Source organism: Drosophila busckii, chromosome 3R (assembly GCF_011750605.1).
Source record: "Drosophila busckii strain San Diego stock center, stock number 13000-0081.31 chromosome 3R, ASM1175060v1, whole genome shotgun sequence".
In the NCBI taxonomy this organism is placed as follows: Eukaryota; Metazoa; Arthropoda; class Insecta; order Diptera; family Drosophilidae; genus Drosophila; species Drosophila busckii.
This window is the reverse complement of record NC_046607.1, coordinates 1,465,146-1,480,658: the sequence shown is the minus strand read 5'-3', so window position 1 is coordinate 1,480,658 and position 15,513 is coordinate 1,465,146. Positions and strand designations below refer to the sequence as shown.

Sequence of the window (15,513 nt, the reverse complement as noted above, 5' to 3'; positions counted from 1 at the left end):
ATTTTATGTTCCTGTTAATGTGAGTGCAAATGTTATGTTCCTGTTAATGTGAGTGAAAATGTTATGATAACAGTTTGAGGGTCACTTGTGTATGTATGTACATATTTGTTTATTAATGTAGTTCCGGGGTGAATTTGTAGGATTGTAATTTATTTTCAGTAGTTTTTACTTCTTATTATAACTTATTTTACGGTAAGCTGTACACAATTTAATTAATTTTAAGTAGACCAATAAACTTCGAATAACATGAATTTTCAGCCAAATTCAAACCTTTACTTAAGTTCTCATCAGTATAGAATATAGAAATATTTAAATTAACATATATATGTATATGTTTCTTGATTTTCGATGAAAATATTTTTACTTTTCAAATATTTCAAAGCTTATTTCTTAGCAGTTCCTTACTTAATAAAAAACACTTTTAGTTTAGGAAACACACATTTTATTTGACTAAAATAGAGAGGTTTAGAGGCACAACTACGAGACTTTTGGTAGACTTAACTAAGCCCAAGAGATTATTTTTTTTCACAAATAAATAAAAAATGTAATTTCTACATTCAACAGATATACAAAACGGATTTCAGTGCAAGTTATAAAAAAGTGTTTAGTGTTCAGTTGATTGTGCTGAGTTTGAGATTCCGCACGACTATCTCTTAATCATGCTTATGTTCCGGTTCCAAATCGTACCAAGACTTTAGGCCAGCCGTAGTGGTAATCTCAGCATCATCCAAGGGAATTTTGAGCTGTAAAGATAGAGAAAAGAAAAAGAAGTTAGCACAGCAAAAAAAATGTGGAACGCTTCACGATTTTGCGTGTCATCCTTGCGCAGGGGCCATGCTAATCTTCTCTGTATCGTTCCAATTTTAGTATATGTTCTGCCGAAGCAAGAACGAATGTTTCATGAAAATGCAGCTATTTATACGTTGAGCAGGAGGAATTCGTAGCTGGGAATTATTAGCATGCAGTTGCAACGCTTAAGCGCAGGTAGACCCAGATAGGGGTTGAATTTGGTTACATACCATGCCAATGATCGGACTGCCGCTGGAGAGAAAACCTTTTTGCGTGCAGACCGTAACCTCGAGTGACGTGTGCCTAAGTTCGCTAATTGAGATAACATATTCGACGGATGTTTCATAAACCGGATTGCAATTGTCCTTTATGACGCTCGTCTTGCGCTTGGACTCCTTGCTGCGGCCAGGCAGTAAATACAGCTTCACATAGGGATCAGGTATGCTGCTGGGATCACGCAGCGGTATATTCATAATCTTGTGAATGGTTATGTCCAATTTCTGACGTTGTGCAGAGTAAATTATTGATAGCTGTATGCGTCCTAGTCCATGATCACCAGCCGAGGAAACTAGTTCAGGCATGCGATGCGTCAGCACTGAGCTGGCGATCTCACTGATTGGCTTTTCCAATGAGGCAGAAGCGGAAAGAGCACCGCTGCTGGGCTTCATGGGCTCCTCCTCGCTAATAGGCGATTCTGTGGAAAGACGCTTGCCATTCGCTTGAGCATCCTGAGGCAGAGTTGACATTTAGTTTTAAAACCAGGTAGTTACACATATATGTTTATTACTAACCTTATTTGTCGCCGGCGCCACAATTATTGCATCAGGTACTTTCACCGAGCTGCTACGTGTGATGGCCGCCTGTTCGGAGCCCTCAGTATCCTCTTCGATTTCGCCAGCCTTTAGAATGCGCAGTGATAAAGACATGTATAGCTTTGATTCCGGTCCGGACTTTTGCAATTGGAATGGCTGCTGTATAATTTCCATATTAAACTGTTTGATCAGCGCGCTAAGATTGTAAGTATATTGGCCAATATCATTGCCAGTTTTTTGATCGAATATTTTAATGTTTAAGCATTCATTGTCTGGATTGGTAACCAAAAAGGTAAATCCCTGCTCCCAGACAGGCGAATCATCGCGCAAGATCATGGCAGTTTGTTTCTTCTGCTTGTTGACGCTGCACACCAGATAAGGATCGGGCTTCGAGTTGGCGCGTGCTTGCTTCAAATGCCTGGCCGAGTCAATGAAAACGCTCAGCACGGCCGAACTCATGGTGGTCACTCGCAGTAACTGCGTTTCCAGCAATATTTGTTGCAGATCATTGGGGTCGGGCGTAAGTTTATACCATTGCAAGCGGACATGCAGATCACCGTGCTTGGCATCCTCCAAAGCGAGCCACTGAAGAGATAAATCAAAAATTAATTTTTGCTAAGGTTTTAGAACTTTGGCCATACTTACAGTATCTAGCACACCCTTTTTGATAACACTTGCCACATCAACGGATGCTCTGCATAAATGTATAAATTTACTATTAGTATTAGCATTATTTTTTATAGTATAAAAGTGTCTTTAAGCAGGTTATAGGTCAAAAATAAAACGACGGTTGATCATTGTAAGTAGATTTTGGAGTGTTAGTTTTCTCATGAGTTTTCGCTGAGTACTCATTCTTGTCTATTGTATTTGTGTGTTGGATTGATGACGATTTGCCTAACCTGCCAAGCGATTCGTCATCACTGGTTCTGTCCCAATCAAAGAGTCTAAACACCAGTATGGCCCGTTGTGAGACCTCAACCACAGCCTGATCCGTTCAGTCATTAACAATAGCAATGGGCATTTTGGAAGACATTGCATTAATATATGTTAGCAGCCAAAAGTCTACGATATGTACGGCTAATGTTTGTTTGTATAATTTACAGTGGGTCATGTAAATCAAACTACGCACTATATTCAGCATGCTAGGTGTTCATAAGTGTGAATGTGTGTGTGGGAGCATGCAGTGCTTGTATTAGTATTAGTCATATTTATGGGTAGCACTTGTGGTCAGTTAGTTTTAAATTGAGAGGTTAATGTTTATATCAAGGCAATTGAGTTTTACAATTTATTTAAATTATAAATTACTAATCAATTGAAAACTTCTTTGAACTCAAAATTGAATTTAAGGCTGTTAATAGTCACATTAGGACAATTCAGATTCACTTGCTGTCTGTTTGCTGTTTTTATGTTTAGTCAGAGAGAAAGAAATGAGTGCAAGCAAGAGGAGTTTATAAACAAATACTATCACATGCAGAAATACAACCTGCCCAACACATCATCGGCCTGTACGCCTGGCATACTCTGATCATAGTCCCACAAAGAAAAACCAACCAAATGGTTAATGGTAGTAAAAATACACGCCTAGAAAAACAATTGTGTAGAGTAGAAAGTAAGTGTGAAGAGAGAGAGAGAGAGAGAGAGATACATAGATACACAACAAAACAAAAACAAGGAGCAGTGAAACAATAAACAATAAAACCAATTTTCAGGTATATAAACTAAAGTTAGCGCCAGAGCATGCAAACATTTATTAGTTTTTAGCTATTGGAACTCACATTGTATATGGTGTTCTTTTGCAAAGGACTTGGGGCTTGTGGGGATTGGGCTTTGCATGGGAATTATGCTCAGTTGTTACTTTATATAGCTTACCTGCCAAGGTTTTCATCTTTCTTGGAGTCATCCGAGTCCCTTAACTGTATGTCAACCCATTGACCCATTTCAATAAAAACTGGCGTCTAGTTTCAGGCCAGACGTACAAACAAAATAGTACGCGTACATAAAAGTCAAGGGAAATATGCATGGAAATCAAAATGAACAGATAAAAACATAAATGAAAGAAAGCAACTACAGCAAACAACGAAAAGTAAGTGTGTATTTGTGTGTGTGTGTGTCTTTCACTGTGTGCAGTGTATAGTTGTGTGGGTGTGGGTGTGTGTGTGTGTGTGTAGCATGCAGCAAAAACAAACTACAGTAACAGCAAAGCGAGTTTCGTAGCAGCCAGCCTAGTACATACCTCACACCAATAGTCCCACTTTGGATTAACATTGTTATCAATAATCTGCGTGCGGAACTCCTGGGCGCCCACGTTGATAATGGCATAAGGATCGGACTTGCCCTTGCCCAGCACGCTTATGTCCTTCTTCATGAGGTTCTTAGCCTCCACAACGTGTATGCGTAGCAGACCCTGAAAAAACGAAGCATTTACATTAGCAGTGACTGCTTGGAAATTAAAGTGAATAGCTTGCGTTACCTCTGGCTCTGGCATTTTAAGGGCCACGGCAGATACCTCCTCGCTCAGCGATATGGGCAGTTTGTTGGGTAACACCATTACATTGCCTATCTGCTCGACAATAATCCGGCGCAGCAGATCGGACAGACCGGGCATATCCATAAAGTCTATGACTCCCACCAGATTAAAGTCAATATTGGGATTGTTGAGGAAAAAGATTTGCAGGCCACCCACGAGTGGCATCGAGCGAATTAGCGGCTTCATCACCACCCGCACCCAGCCATGTATTTGAAAGTCCTTAATTCCACCCTTCATTCCGCCCAGATAAAAGTTAATGTCACAGTCGCTGGCATAAAATAAGTCCAAATCCATTATAATCTCATTGCGATCAACGTTCTTGTCATAGATCTTCACACCCCCAATGCGTGGTGGAATGGTACCCAGTATAATACGATCAAAGCGAAAGCCATTCATCTTGTACTGCGACAATGCCAAGGCGACATTGGGCTCAATTGTTTCCTTCACCAGAGTGCGCGCAAAGTGATTGGCATTGGGCCAGACCTGCTTTAAAATCTGTAAAAAGCAAGCAGCTGTAAATGATGTTTGAGCTTAAGCTACAAGGCCTGTAACTCACCTTATTTAACCATTCGGCACGCTCCACGTCCGGAAAGTAGACCCAGGCGGGAAGCTCATCTATGCGCGCCAAGATGACATCCTTCTCTGAAGCTAGCGCTGACACTTTAGCTATATTGCGCTTCTTCTCCGAGGTCTTGGCCATTTGGTCACGCGCGACAGACAATATAACGGGTGCTATGAGCCATGCCACAGACCAGCCCATATAGCCAACCAGGTAAATGGAACCCACAATTGCCACCTTTTTGCCGACGGAGTAGATTAGCGAGAAGATGCTGCTGTCATCATCCGTTCTAGACTTGGCCGCAACTGCACTTCCATTCGCATTTGTTGTTGCTGTTGTAGTAGCTGTTGCCGTCGCTGTAGGCGTGGCTGCGGGCGGTTCCGTCATTTTTTTAGATGCGGCCAGCGGCACAATTGGCTGCTCCTGCTGTTGCTCGTCAGGCGGTGGCACAACGAAGTCCGCAAGCGGCACACTTGACGCGGTTGCGTTATTATCACTAAAATTATGCATAATTTCATTGCTTATTGTTCATTTGAAAAAGCTATATAAGCGCTAATCTAATGGCAGCTGATTCATTAGCATTGCCGGCAAAGGCAGATGATGTCACCCAGTCATAGGAAAAAGTAAACAGCGGCATCTATAAAATTGTTGTGCTACACTTTTATTTTATATTTGCACTCCAGCTAGAGCTGGCTTTCATTACTCATACGACGTGTGGGCTCATCAAATTGACACACTTACAGCTTACACCTGTTGCCTAACTAGACTTTAATTTTATTTTTTGGGGGGCAAGCATATTAAATAGCAATAAGAATTCGAGCGCAGTTGGCTTTCATTTAAACGTAACCTATTTAGCTTTATATAAGGTAATCACTTATTGGCAGCGCATATTAAATTCGTGCAGCATTTTTTTTTTTCATTTCATGCGCTCATTTCTTATTTAAAGCTTGTGGATAAATTTACAGAATGTATTTTCCGCGCCGTTGAAGCTTGTTGACTTTCCTAAATGTTGTTGTAGCAAGATAAATATTAAAAGTTTCAATGGGTGGGGCGTATAACAAGCAAGAGTTGTCTTATTTTGCCTTAAGGTAAACAACGCAAAGAGACCAACATATTGGTTATTAATAAGGTTAGAAAGCCAATAGAACTTGATAAGACTTTAGAATGTAACCATAAAGAGGAAACGAAGGGTATTTGCAAGTCCATGCACTCACTTTTCTTTATTACTGGCAAACGAGCTGCCACCCACGATTTTAATCATTTCTTGAGCTCAAACTTTTGTCATTTACTCAAAACTTGCACAATTGTTTATACTTCAAATGATTTCTAGCCATTGTCTAACGATTAAACAAGGCCACAACTTTAGCTGCCATTTGCCTAAATGCCTTCAGCTGAGGTAGTTAGGCGTTGTCAAAGCTCTGGTTACCACGAAAATTTCTATGCGCTATATACATATAGTATGAGCTCGCTATTGTTCAGTGCTGGCGCATTTGTCATGGACATTTGCGCTTGGCGCCGTGAGCTGGGGAGCACCTGTTGCATGGTAGAATCAAACAAGCGTTGAGTTGTGCAAAGGAGCGCCTTATACTCTGACATAATACAGCAAAGTTAAATAATTGACAGTCTCGTATTGCCAAGAACTTGAATTCGCTAAGCGACTTAGCGCAGTTGCTCAAATCTTCTTGTTATTTTTGTTTTGTTCGCTCTTTCTACGTTCTTATGTGATGACGTCGTCGCTTGATTGATGCTACATATATACATATGTATACTATATATTTATATGCTCTAAAGGCCATGTGCTCAGTTTTGTCTGTTGCGCATAAATAAATAAAAAATACGTATGTTATAATATAAAATATTAATTGTTACAATCACCTCATCGTGCAACGTGTTGTGTTGTTTGTGTGTGTCTCAGCCAATGTTGTTGTGCACTAGAAATGAAAATCAAATGCAATAAACATAAATTAAAATTTGTGTTAAATAAATGTGTGTATGAGTAATATTTGATGGAATCTTGTGGCTCTACGTTAATAGGGGTAACTAGAATAAACTGCAAGTATATAGGGGGCTTGAAATTAATAAAATACAGAAACCGCAATTAGTTAAATGTAAGCGTTGATAAAAATACAAAAAGCTTAGCTAAAAACCACATTTAGTTAAATTAAGGCTTTGATAAAAATACGGGAAGTTTTGCCATATAATGTGCAAAAATTTGCTTATGATTTTAGTTTTAGGCCATTTTAAGTGTACACACAAATCTCTGTGTGTGTATTTATAAATGTCTCAAATCTTTAGATGTTTGTATATCAATTAGCATATACACATACTTGCCAATATGGCAAACAAATATACATACTTGATATGTTTGTACGTTTGTATACAATTGTATGTTTTTATCAAGTTCTACATTTGACGCGTTCGTTCTTCAAACAAACAGCGTGTAACGTAAACAAATCACAATCTTTTTGCTTAGCATTTCAAGATTTGTTTGCGTAGCAACGATTACAAAAGCATTTACATTACCTTACGCACCCCAAAAAGAAAACTTTATAAAATTTATAACAACTTGACGTGCTTGTTGTGGTTTTTTTTTTTTATTATTTCATGCGCGACGCGTTTGACGACTTGGCGTCGACGGCAACGTTTTGAAAACTAAAATTGAAATTTTGTAGCGCCAGGTCATTGAAGATTTTGTAGCAGCTTTGGTGAAAGCTTTTGAGCAAAAGCTCGCCTGCAGCAGCCGAGTCATTTGATGCTTGTTAGCTTATTAATCTTTGGCGCCACAAAAGTGACTCAATTTAGCGTCGCGCCAAGCGGCAAAGTATGCAAAGTATAGGATAAGTAAAAATAAATGTTTAGTTTTACATGCTTGTTTAAGCTTTACATTTTTAGTAGTCATATTTGTTTGTTTTAAATTGTTTAACTCATGCTGGCTGTTTAGTGTAGTTGGAACAACTTCTGCTTGACAAATGAACCGCAAAATTCCGCTCTGCAGCAATGTAATTTAATGAATAACTAATGCGCATGTAACACATGACGTATGAGTAATATTCGTGGCATGTGCGTTCGTAATGCCAGCAGCAGATTAAAAGTTAAACTGTGTGCCAGAGCCAGAAAAAGCGCAAATCAAACGCAAATAAACTACAGTCAGCTTTAATATGGCCTTCAACACACACACACACACACACCCACACAGGCAAACACATGCTGCAGCTCATTGTCAGCCCTGTGGGCGTGAGCGTGAGCAGGAAGCACAAAGGTAGCATAACGCTGTTGAAGGACGAACTACAGCTGCCGTTGCTGCAGGCTTTGGCCAGGCAAATGCCTGTGAAATGCAGCAATGAGTGCTGCTCCTGGGGAATTTCAAATTTGCCATCAGAGTACACATAACTAGTTACAGAACTCTTTAATATGTGCGAGTGTGTGTTTAATTAGAGAATAAGCAACCAGAGCTAGCTTTAATTGCGCTATAAATATTTTATTTGCTTTGTCTGGGCTTAGTTTTAGTTTTCCTGGGCACAAAGTCCTTGCAGCTTTGAACTTTTTTCTGTTGTTTGCTTATTGATTGCTAGCGGCAGAGCAAATGATTTACAAGCCAACACTAAAGATATGCGATTGGGGTCATACGGTTGATGTCAAGCCTAATCAGGCGGAAATCGAGCTGAGTTTGTACAGAAGCTGTGACGACACAAAGTCTTTGATTTATAGACAAACAGCGCTGTGTAACGTAAATAGAACAAGTTGCTTTACTCAAAGCTGTAACTGAAATAAATGAAAATCAATCGAGTTAAATGCGCGCAAGGCAAGTGGCACATAATGCAATTTACAGTTACTTATTGGCTGTTAAACACAATTTGTTGCTATAATTTAGTCATTTTATAAATATATTATGACTTCATCAATGCCCGCATGACTTGGAACAGTCATGCCTAGCTAGAACTATAGCCAAAGCAAGCTTTAGGCACGTTTAGACACACACACGGCATATTTAAGCAAATAATTAAACAAGCAGGGGCGTTAATTTTCAAGCATGTGCCCAGTTGTGGCAGCAACAACTGTTGCAAGTATGCATAGTTGCTTCATTAAATTACCGGAGGGACCCAGTAAAACTGACTTAATTCCAACTACAAATGAAACCTGCGCCCAGGCACTTAAGTTGCCACACAGTGGCCACATTAAAGAGGCTAGAGCCAAGCTCATAAAAGTAAAAAAACACCTCAATATTAATAGCCATTATTATCGCTACAATCAGCCGGCTGTCGGACGCTAATACAAAAAACAACAGTTGTTGTGCATACATAGAAAGTGCTTATGAATTATACACAAGCAATCCTGGGGGCCATCTAGTGAAACAGGGCCAGACACTGCTGTGGGTGGCTCAAAAGGCACAAAAAGTAAGTAAAGACACGCACGGAAATCGTAATGCCAACGGAAAGCAATTAGGCGTAACTCTTGAAGTCTCTTTAAAACTTGCGGCCAACTATAAGCTCATTCAATTTAATGTCTGTGTCTGTGTCTGTGTCTGAGACAAGCTTTGGTATCATCAAACTTGAGTCAACTGTCAGCTCATTCGCATTTGTCATTGTACGTGGTCAGCCACAATGATAACAATAACTGTCATAAGCACTTGTACCTGCCCTTGCTCACACAAGGCTTCTCACGCAGATGGTTTCACTTGAATTATCCTTGGCGTCAAGTGTTGCTGTTGGCTTTAGCGGCGCGCCATGCACAAAAGCTGTCACTGTGTTACATCTGCTTTGGACGCTCGCTTCGCACACGTTGTAATTTGCAACAAGAAAACAAAAAAAGGCATTTTCTGAGCAATAATCCCAAACTAAAGCCATAAGCAAAGGTTCTTCGTTAACCATACACTTAGCTCTGCTGAATATTTAATGCGTAACGTTGACTTGCAAATATTCGTACTTACAGTTGTTGCTGTTGCTGCCAGTAGTGCTAACTCGCAGTAATGCCAAAACAATACTGTAGCCAAAAATATATTTGCAAAGACTATAACAGAACACTCGCACTCGCCACGACGCGCGTCTCAAAATAATGCGACACTTTTGCTTGGTCCTTACACTTGCCTATTGATTTAAGGCTAGCAGACCGGAATTTTTATCCGTCAAAGAAAAAGCGGGCCCGGTAAGTTTTCGAGACGGCCAACGCAGGACGACTGTTGTAAGTAAGTATGCTCGCAGGCGTATCGCGCACAACTGAATTACGAATATCACTCATACGCAGCTTGTGACCCAGTTTTTGCTGCAGCTGGGAGTGACTCAAAGAGAGCGAGTAGGAGTGCGCGTGTTTAGCATGAGAGCGAGCTTTGGCAGCTTAGTCTGAAGGCTAACGTTGTTTACGTTCGCTGCTATTTTTGGCGCCAAGACGCGAAACAACTGTTGCAGCAACAATAAGTATATACATATAACTCTCAACATTTTTTGAGGTGAATTCACTATAAATATCTAGCGGCATTAGCGCACACGCTCCGTTGGTCTGTGTGGCACTTATAAGTAGAGCACTTTGAATTTAGCAGCTGCCGCACGATGCTTTAATATCTAACAATCAAATTGCTTATATATTTTGCGTATACTTTAGGTATATCCTTTTAAACTAAACAGCACTTCTTATAGTCCTACGTTGAAAAACTTAATTTAAATTCCACTATTCTGTCGAAAAAAATGTATCTTGAGCTTGCTTAAAAGGATTTGAAACGATTTGCGACTTAAGTCCAATGTCTTAATACTATTTATTTTGTTTTTTTTTCATCTTTACAGCTCGCTCATGTAAAAGTAATATATTTAAACACTATAATTGTGCTGCTCAAACTATTGAATAATTCGCCACAGTCGACTTCTTAATACACTCTACAAAGTTATTTATCTGATTGTTCTGAAGCTTTTTGGCATTGGTCGGATTCAAGAATCATGATAAATCTTGTAAGTGCCAAATTTTGAATTTTTCTGCTAAATACCATGGTCATGAAATGATTTACGGAGAAGTGGGGAGGAAAAAATATGAATACATCTCTGACAAAGCTTATAAAAACTTACCACTGCTACAGTTACAGTTTATAAAATATAATTGTAATTTTTATTATTTGCTTTAGTAGTCAAATTGAAAAGTATTGTTATCAAGTATATTGTTTATCAAAAAAAATATTATGTGCATTTTAAAAACATGCCGCCTTATTTCAGTCTACTTAGCATGGAACTTTATCCCCTTTTCTACAGTTTGTAATAAGAATTATCCACACGCATAAAATGTACATTTCAAATCGACTTAAAGGCATATCTTGCAGTTTCAAATGATGTAAATCAAAACGTATCTCAAAATATATGCAACGATTGTTTTAAGTATTTAGGTTTTTGTAGAATCGATAGCACTGGATATAAAGTGCATTCTACTGAAGATCAGAAAAAAGTGATCCTAATACGCAACCAATCAGAAAATACTAACCCGGATAATACACTAGAAAAGTGTGTGCCAATTGATTTTATAGTAACTGGTAATTGGGTTACTTAATATTTAATGAATTGTTAATAATGCTTTTTTTTAATAGGTATCTTTGAGAATTATGTTTGTTTTTGGGCACCAAGCTTGGGTTGCACGCAAATCATCAATAACGGTGCGAAAGATAAACATGATCCTCCAGGTGATATATGCGCCAGGTGCTATGACGATTGTGACTGTGGTTCGGCAACTTTGGCAACTTTAAGTCATTGGCATATCATATGCAAAGTATTTACTATAAGTTCCGTTGTATATAGTGTTTTAAGAATAATTGTGTGAGATATGAAAAAAATCATTGTTAGTATACATATGTCACTAATGCTTTTGTATTTCTTACGAGTAAATGTTGAGTGATTATTGCAGTAAACATTGTATACACGCTGATTTTTCTTCTTCTTCCCCTGCCTTATATATGAACTTGTGCAAATGTATATAACAGGCATAAGGAGTCGTGGCAGACCCCATAAAGTATACATATTCTTGATCAGCAAGAGGTGAAATTGCCATGTACGTCCATGCATCTGTCTGTCTGTCTGTATGAGTGTCTGTTTCTCAGCAACTAAAAGAGCTAGAGCAAATTTTGTATGTGGGTGAACCTATACTCGTACTAAATCGCTTTTATTTTATTTTTATTTCCTCTGCCATCGCCCGCAAATAGTTAAAAACGATACAATATTTAAAGAAAATCTAAAAAAAAATTGAAAAAACGCATTGTTTGATGGCTTAAATTTGAAAAGGAAGGATAGGATAAATATTTTTTCAATTATTCGCATTTCAATTTTCAATATAGAAAGCGATTACGACTACAAAATTACACATAAAAAGAGCACAAACAAGCGTTGACCGATGTTTACAAGGTATAGCTTATAAGGTCAGCAAGGTCTTCTTCGCTAAACAATTTATAAACAGCTTATAGCAATTTGCCCTCAGAGTTCATACATTTATACACTTTATGTAACAGGGAGAAGGAGGCGTGGCAGATTCTTATTCTTGATCAGCAAGACAAACTGAGTCAATATAGCCAAGCCCGTCTGTCTGTATGAGTGTGTGTTTCTCAGCAACTTTAAGAGCTAGAGAAACCAAACTTGGTATGTATGTGCTCCTAAATTTTATTTTGTTATATTTCCACCCCCCTTCCACGCAATTAAAAAATATTTAAAAATCTGAAAAAAATAAGCTTTGTCATGTTTTAACTAAAGAATTATTCACATTCTAATTTTCAATATAGACAGCGGGGTCCGATTTAGCTGACGCGCTATAAAAACGTCGCTGCTGACGCTACAGCGACAACGAGCTGGGACGCGTTAGCTGTTTTGTATGTATGTATGTGCTTGTGAGTGCATGCGTGTGTTTGCTGCGATGCTCTAGTGAAAGTGTATATAAAAGTTGGTTGTGCCCAACTTTGATTTGTCCACTTGTTTTAGATTGTATGAGCAGAAAAAATTACGAATATTTCCGAACCAATTTGCACATATTTTAGAAACATTTTTTCTCGCCCCTCCAATGCCGAAAATTTCAGAACAATCGGATAAATAACCACTATGCAGTTTTACTGCACTAAAAACCCTGCTCATATTGCTCCTACAAAATTAGACGCCAAAGCTTAAACGTATTGATAACATCAACGTCGACAGAGCAGAACAAAGAGCAACAGAAAGAAGTAAAGCTTATCGAGAAACTTACTCCGCTGCATCACATGCATGCTCTCAATACTCTTTAGTTCGTATGTTGATATTGTTGACAAAGCAGTTCACTGATAAACCAACAAGAGCTTGTGAAATTTGCTAGAGAACTTTTGGCATTATTAATATGCCGGTCGGTCTATTAATTGAAAGCTACTAAGAAACAGCTGTTTTGTAGCTCATTCCAAACACCGAAAGAGCAACAGAGAAAGAGAAAGAGGGCGAAAAAGAGCACAGCCAGATCTTTAGCCAACCAGAGAGAAAAAGCTTTTGGGGCCTTTATCAAATGGGGCTGATGAATGCATTAAAACGAGTTTAGCCGTCGGAGTGCGAGCATCGGCCGAGGAATAAACGATAGCAAATGTATACAAAATAAAATTGCGTTATCTATTTACATATATGTACATACATATTATGTATATACATTGATATATGTACATATATGTACATACAAAGTATATGCTCGTTGTGATGAAATTCAATTGTCTGACTAGTGCGTTCGTTCGTTTGTTACTGATCTGTGTTGTTCATATCAATTTGGTACCAAACATAAATTTGTTTAGTGTAATAAAATATTGCCTATATTACTAACGTGCTCAACTAAAAGAAAAATTCCTATCGTGATCATAGACATTCGCACTTCTACTATATGATAACAATACATACCTGCGCTATTAATGATGAAATAATTATACTAACAATAAGCGCGTGTCCGCCATACATCAAACTAGTGCTAATGAAGCAAAAGAATAAAAGTTACAAAATCGAAAAACTGTAATATAAAAATCTCACAAAACGTGCAATTATACATACATACATCCAAAACATTACATGTACACCCATATGTGTGTATGCATACATAAAAAGTATTTATAAAAACAATTGATGTAGATAGCAACAAACGATCGACAAAAATGCAGACAATTAAAGCCGATGAACTGCCAGAAAATCCGGTAGAGAGCACCAACTTTTTGTCGGAGCTCATGTTCTGGTAAGTGTAATCCATTGGAAACAAAATATTCGACTCAGTTGACCGGCTAACAACTGTGACGACTATTGAAAGTATATTATTCGGTTGGCGCGTCAGCTCGGTGGACATGAGTTGAATCAAATCGGATATATAGAATTATTAAGTACCATGTACATAATTTGCACATAAAAACTCTCATATATAGTTATTCAATTGGCCATCACTTAAGGCAACTTTAATTTCGTTGACAAGCCTTGTGTGGTTACACATGTATGTATTAGTATGTATTATATGTATATGTGTAAGCTAATTAAATGCAATCATATGGCGAGCCATCCATAAAAGAATGTGAATCAAAGTGGCATAGTTGATACTTTAAAGCGATCTGACGTTTCATGAATAAATATCAACACGAATAAGTTATTAAGCAAATAAACTGTCATTTGCATGTCAAACAATTATTTTTGTGTCCATTCGAGTTGTACAACAAGGGTGTATCAAAATAATAATAATAAAAAAAATAATAATAATAAATAAACCAGCATCGGATTGAATCGAATGTAGAACATTTATCAAATCAAAGAGTAAACAACCCAGTATTTTAGCGTAATGCATTAAAACTTTAAAAAATAAAGTTAAATATTTTTTTCAGTAATTGGTGTTTTTCTAAATTAACTGTAACTCGATACAGATTTGAGTGCTTAAATGATGATACGCTTATAATTTAAATTTAAAATAGCTTAAGAAAGATTAACATAAAGTTATTACTAAATTAACTAAGGGTATCTTAAAGTAGACTAGCAAATTGCCTGGAAAACTTAGCTATTATCTTTAAGGTGTGAACTTTTTTGTCTACATCAAAAATGACTAATATTAAGTAACATTGAAAAAAACTTACGCCCTCATATTATCAGCATAAGAAAGATAAAAATACATTTTTTTTTTGGTTTTTTTTTGCTATCATTTTTACAGCTATGTTTACATAATTATTTCGCAAGATTTCCCCAGGAATATTTTCATAAATATCAACTTGTTATACTAGTGTAGTTAACAAATGCTTGCTAGTTTTATCTCTTTATTGCATCAGCACTTGCTTATCAGTTAGATATAAACTGATGTAGATAATATAGTTATATTTATATGCTAATTATTTTACAAGAACATTATAATGCACATTTGAGTGATGAGTCGCTAATTTAGCTTCTTTTGCGTATGGACTACGTGCGTATTTTCATTGCACATATATTTACATTATGATTATGTTGATGTATTTTGGATTTACAGCTTTGCTATGCCCGTCTTGTTCAAGGGCCGTAAAAAGACACTAGAGCAAACGGATCTCTATCGACCACTCAAGGCACACAAATCAGGTAAGTCCAACATTCTTACTTATCGCAAAGCATATAGTCAACACTATAAACATTGACTATTTCTAGATACACTGGGCGAGCGGTTATGCACGGCATGGGAAAATGAAGTTGAGCAAAGGTCCATTAAAAAGTTGCCACCCCGGTTGGGTCGTGTAATGATGAAAGTGTTTGGCTGGCCTATGTTTGTTACAGGCGTCCTACTGGCACTGCAGGAGTTCCTCACAAAGTATGTTTAAGTTCAAAGCCAATTGTAACTTTTTAACTAATTATTATTGTTTTAAGGGTTACACAACC

General features: G+C 37.7%; 1 protein-coding gene, 1 long non-coding RNA gene and 1 other non-coding gene across 9 annotated transcripts; 1 reads left to right on the top strand and 2 right to left on the bottom strand.

Moving 5' to 3' along the window:
* Nucleotides 1-420: 420 nt before the first annotated feature.
* On the bottom strand, nucleotides 421-7,240 carry LOC108604257 (extended synaptotagmin-2). 6 transcript variants are annotated; one of them, XM_017993644.1, is made up of 9 exons: nucleotides 5,902-5,963; nucleotides 4,685-5,183; nucleotides 4,072-4,623; nucleotides 3,835-4,005; nucleotides 3,085-3,182; nucleotides 2,247-2,295; nucleotides 1,581-2,186; nucleotides 1,020-1,517; nucleotides 421-743 (listed from the first exon to the last, which is right to left on the bottom strand). In XM_017993644.1, exons 1-9 carry the CDS (start codon nucleotides 5,946-5,948, stop codon nucleotides 654-656), a joined length of 2,610 nt encoding a protein of 869 aa, XP_017849133.1. In that variant the 5' UTR covers nucleotides 5,949-5,963; the 3' UTR covers nucleotides 421-653. The 6 variants fall into 6 exon arrangements, with proteins under 6 accessions (XP_017849133.1, XP_017849135.1, XP_017849138.1 ...); XM_017993646.1 differs by lacking the exon at nucleotides 3,085-3,182 and adding an exon at nucleotides 2,501-2,586; XM_017993649.2 differs by lacking the exon at nucleotides 5,902-5,963 and adding an exon at nucleotides 7,211-7,240 and having other exon boundaries at nucleotides 422-743.
* Nucleotides 785-891, bottom strand: LOC117134875. Its single transcript, XR_004458889.1, has one exon. It is a non-coding gene; the product is annotated as a U6 spliceosomal RNA (small nuclear RNA).
* A 3,569-nt stretch (nucleotides 7,241-10,809) lies between the features above and the next one.
* On the top strand, nucleotides 10,810-11,532 carry LOC108602595. Of its 2 annotated transcripts, none has more exons than XR_001915249.2 (3): nucleotides 10,810-10,920; nucleotides 10,986-11,192; nucleotides 11,247-11,532. It is a non-coding gene; the product is annotated as an uncharacterized LOC108602595 (long non-coding RNA). The 2 variants fall into 2 exon arrangements; XR_001915250.2 differs by having other exon boundaries at nucleotides 10,810-10,996; nucleotides 11,059-11,192; nucleotides 11,247-11,531.
* The last annotated feature ends 3,981 nt before the right edge of the window (nucleotides 11,533-15,513 follow it).

Bases quoted from the DNA above. Each gene is read 5' to 3' on its own strand.
- LOC108604257 (XM_017993644.1), bottom strand. From the start codon at position 5,948: ATGATTAAAATCGTGGGTGGCAGCTCGTTTGCCAGTAATAAAGAAAA. The intron at 4,624-4,684 runs GTGAGTTACAGG...TGCTTTTTACAG, and splicing joins GTGCCGAATGGTTAAATAAG to ATTTTAAAGCAGGTCTGGCC. The intron at 2,187-2,246 runs GTAAGTATGGCC...TTATCTCTTCAG, and splicing joins AAAAGGGTGTGCTAGATACT to TGGCTCGCTTTGGAGGATGC.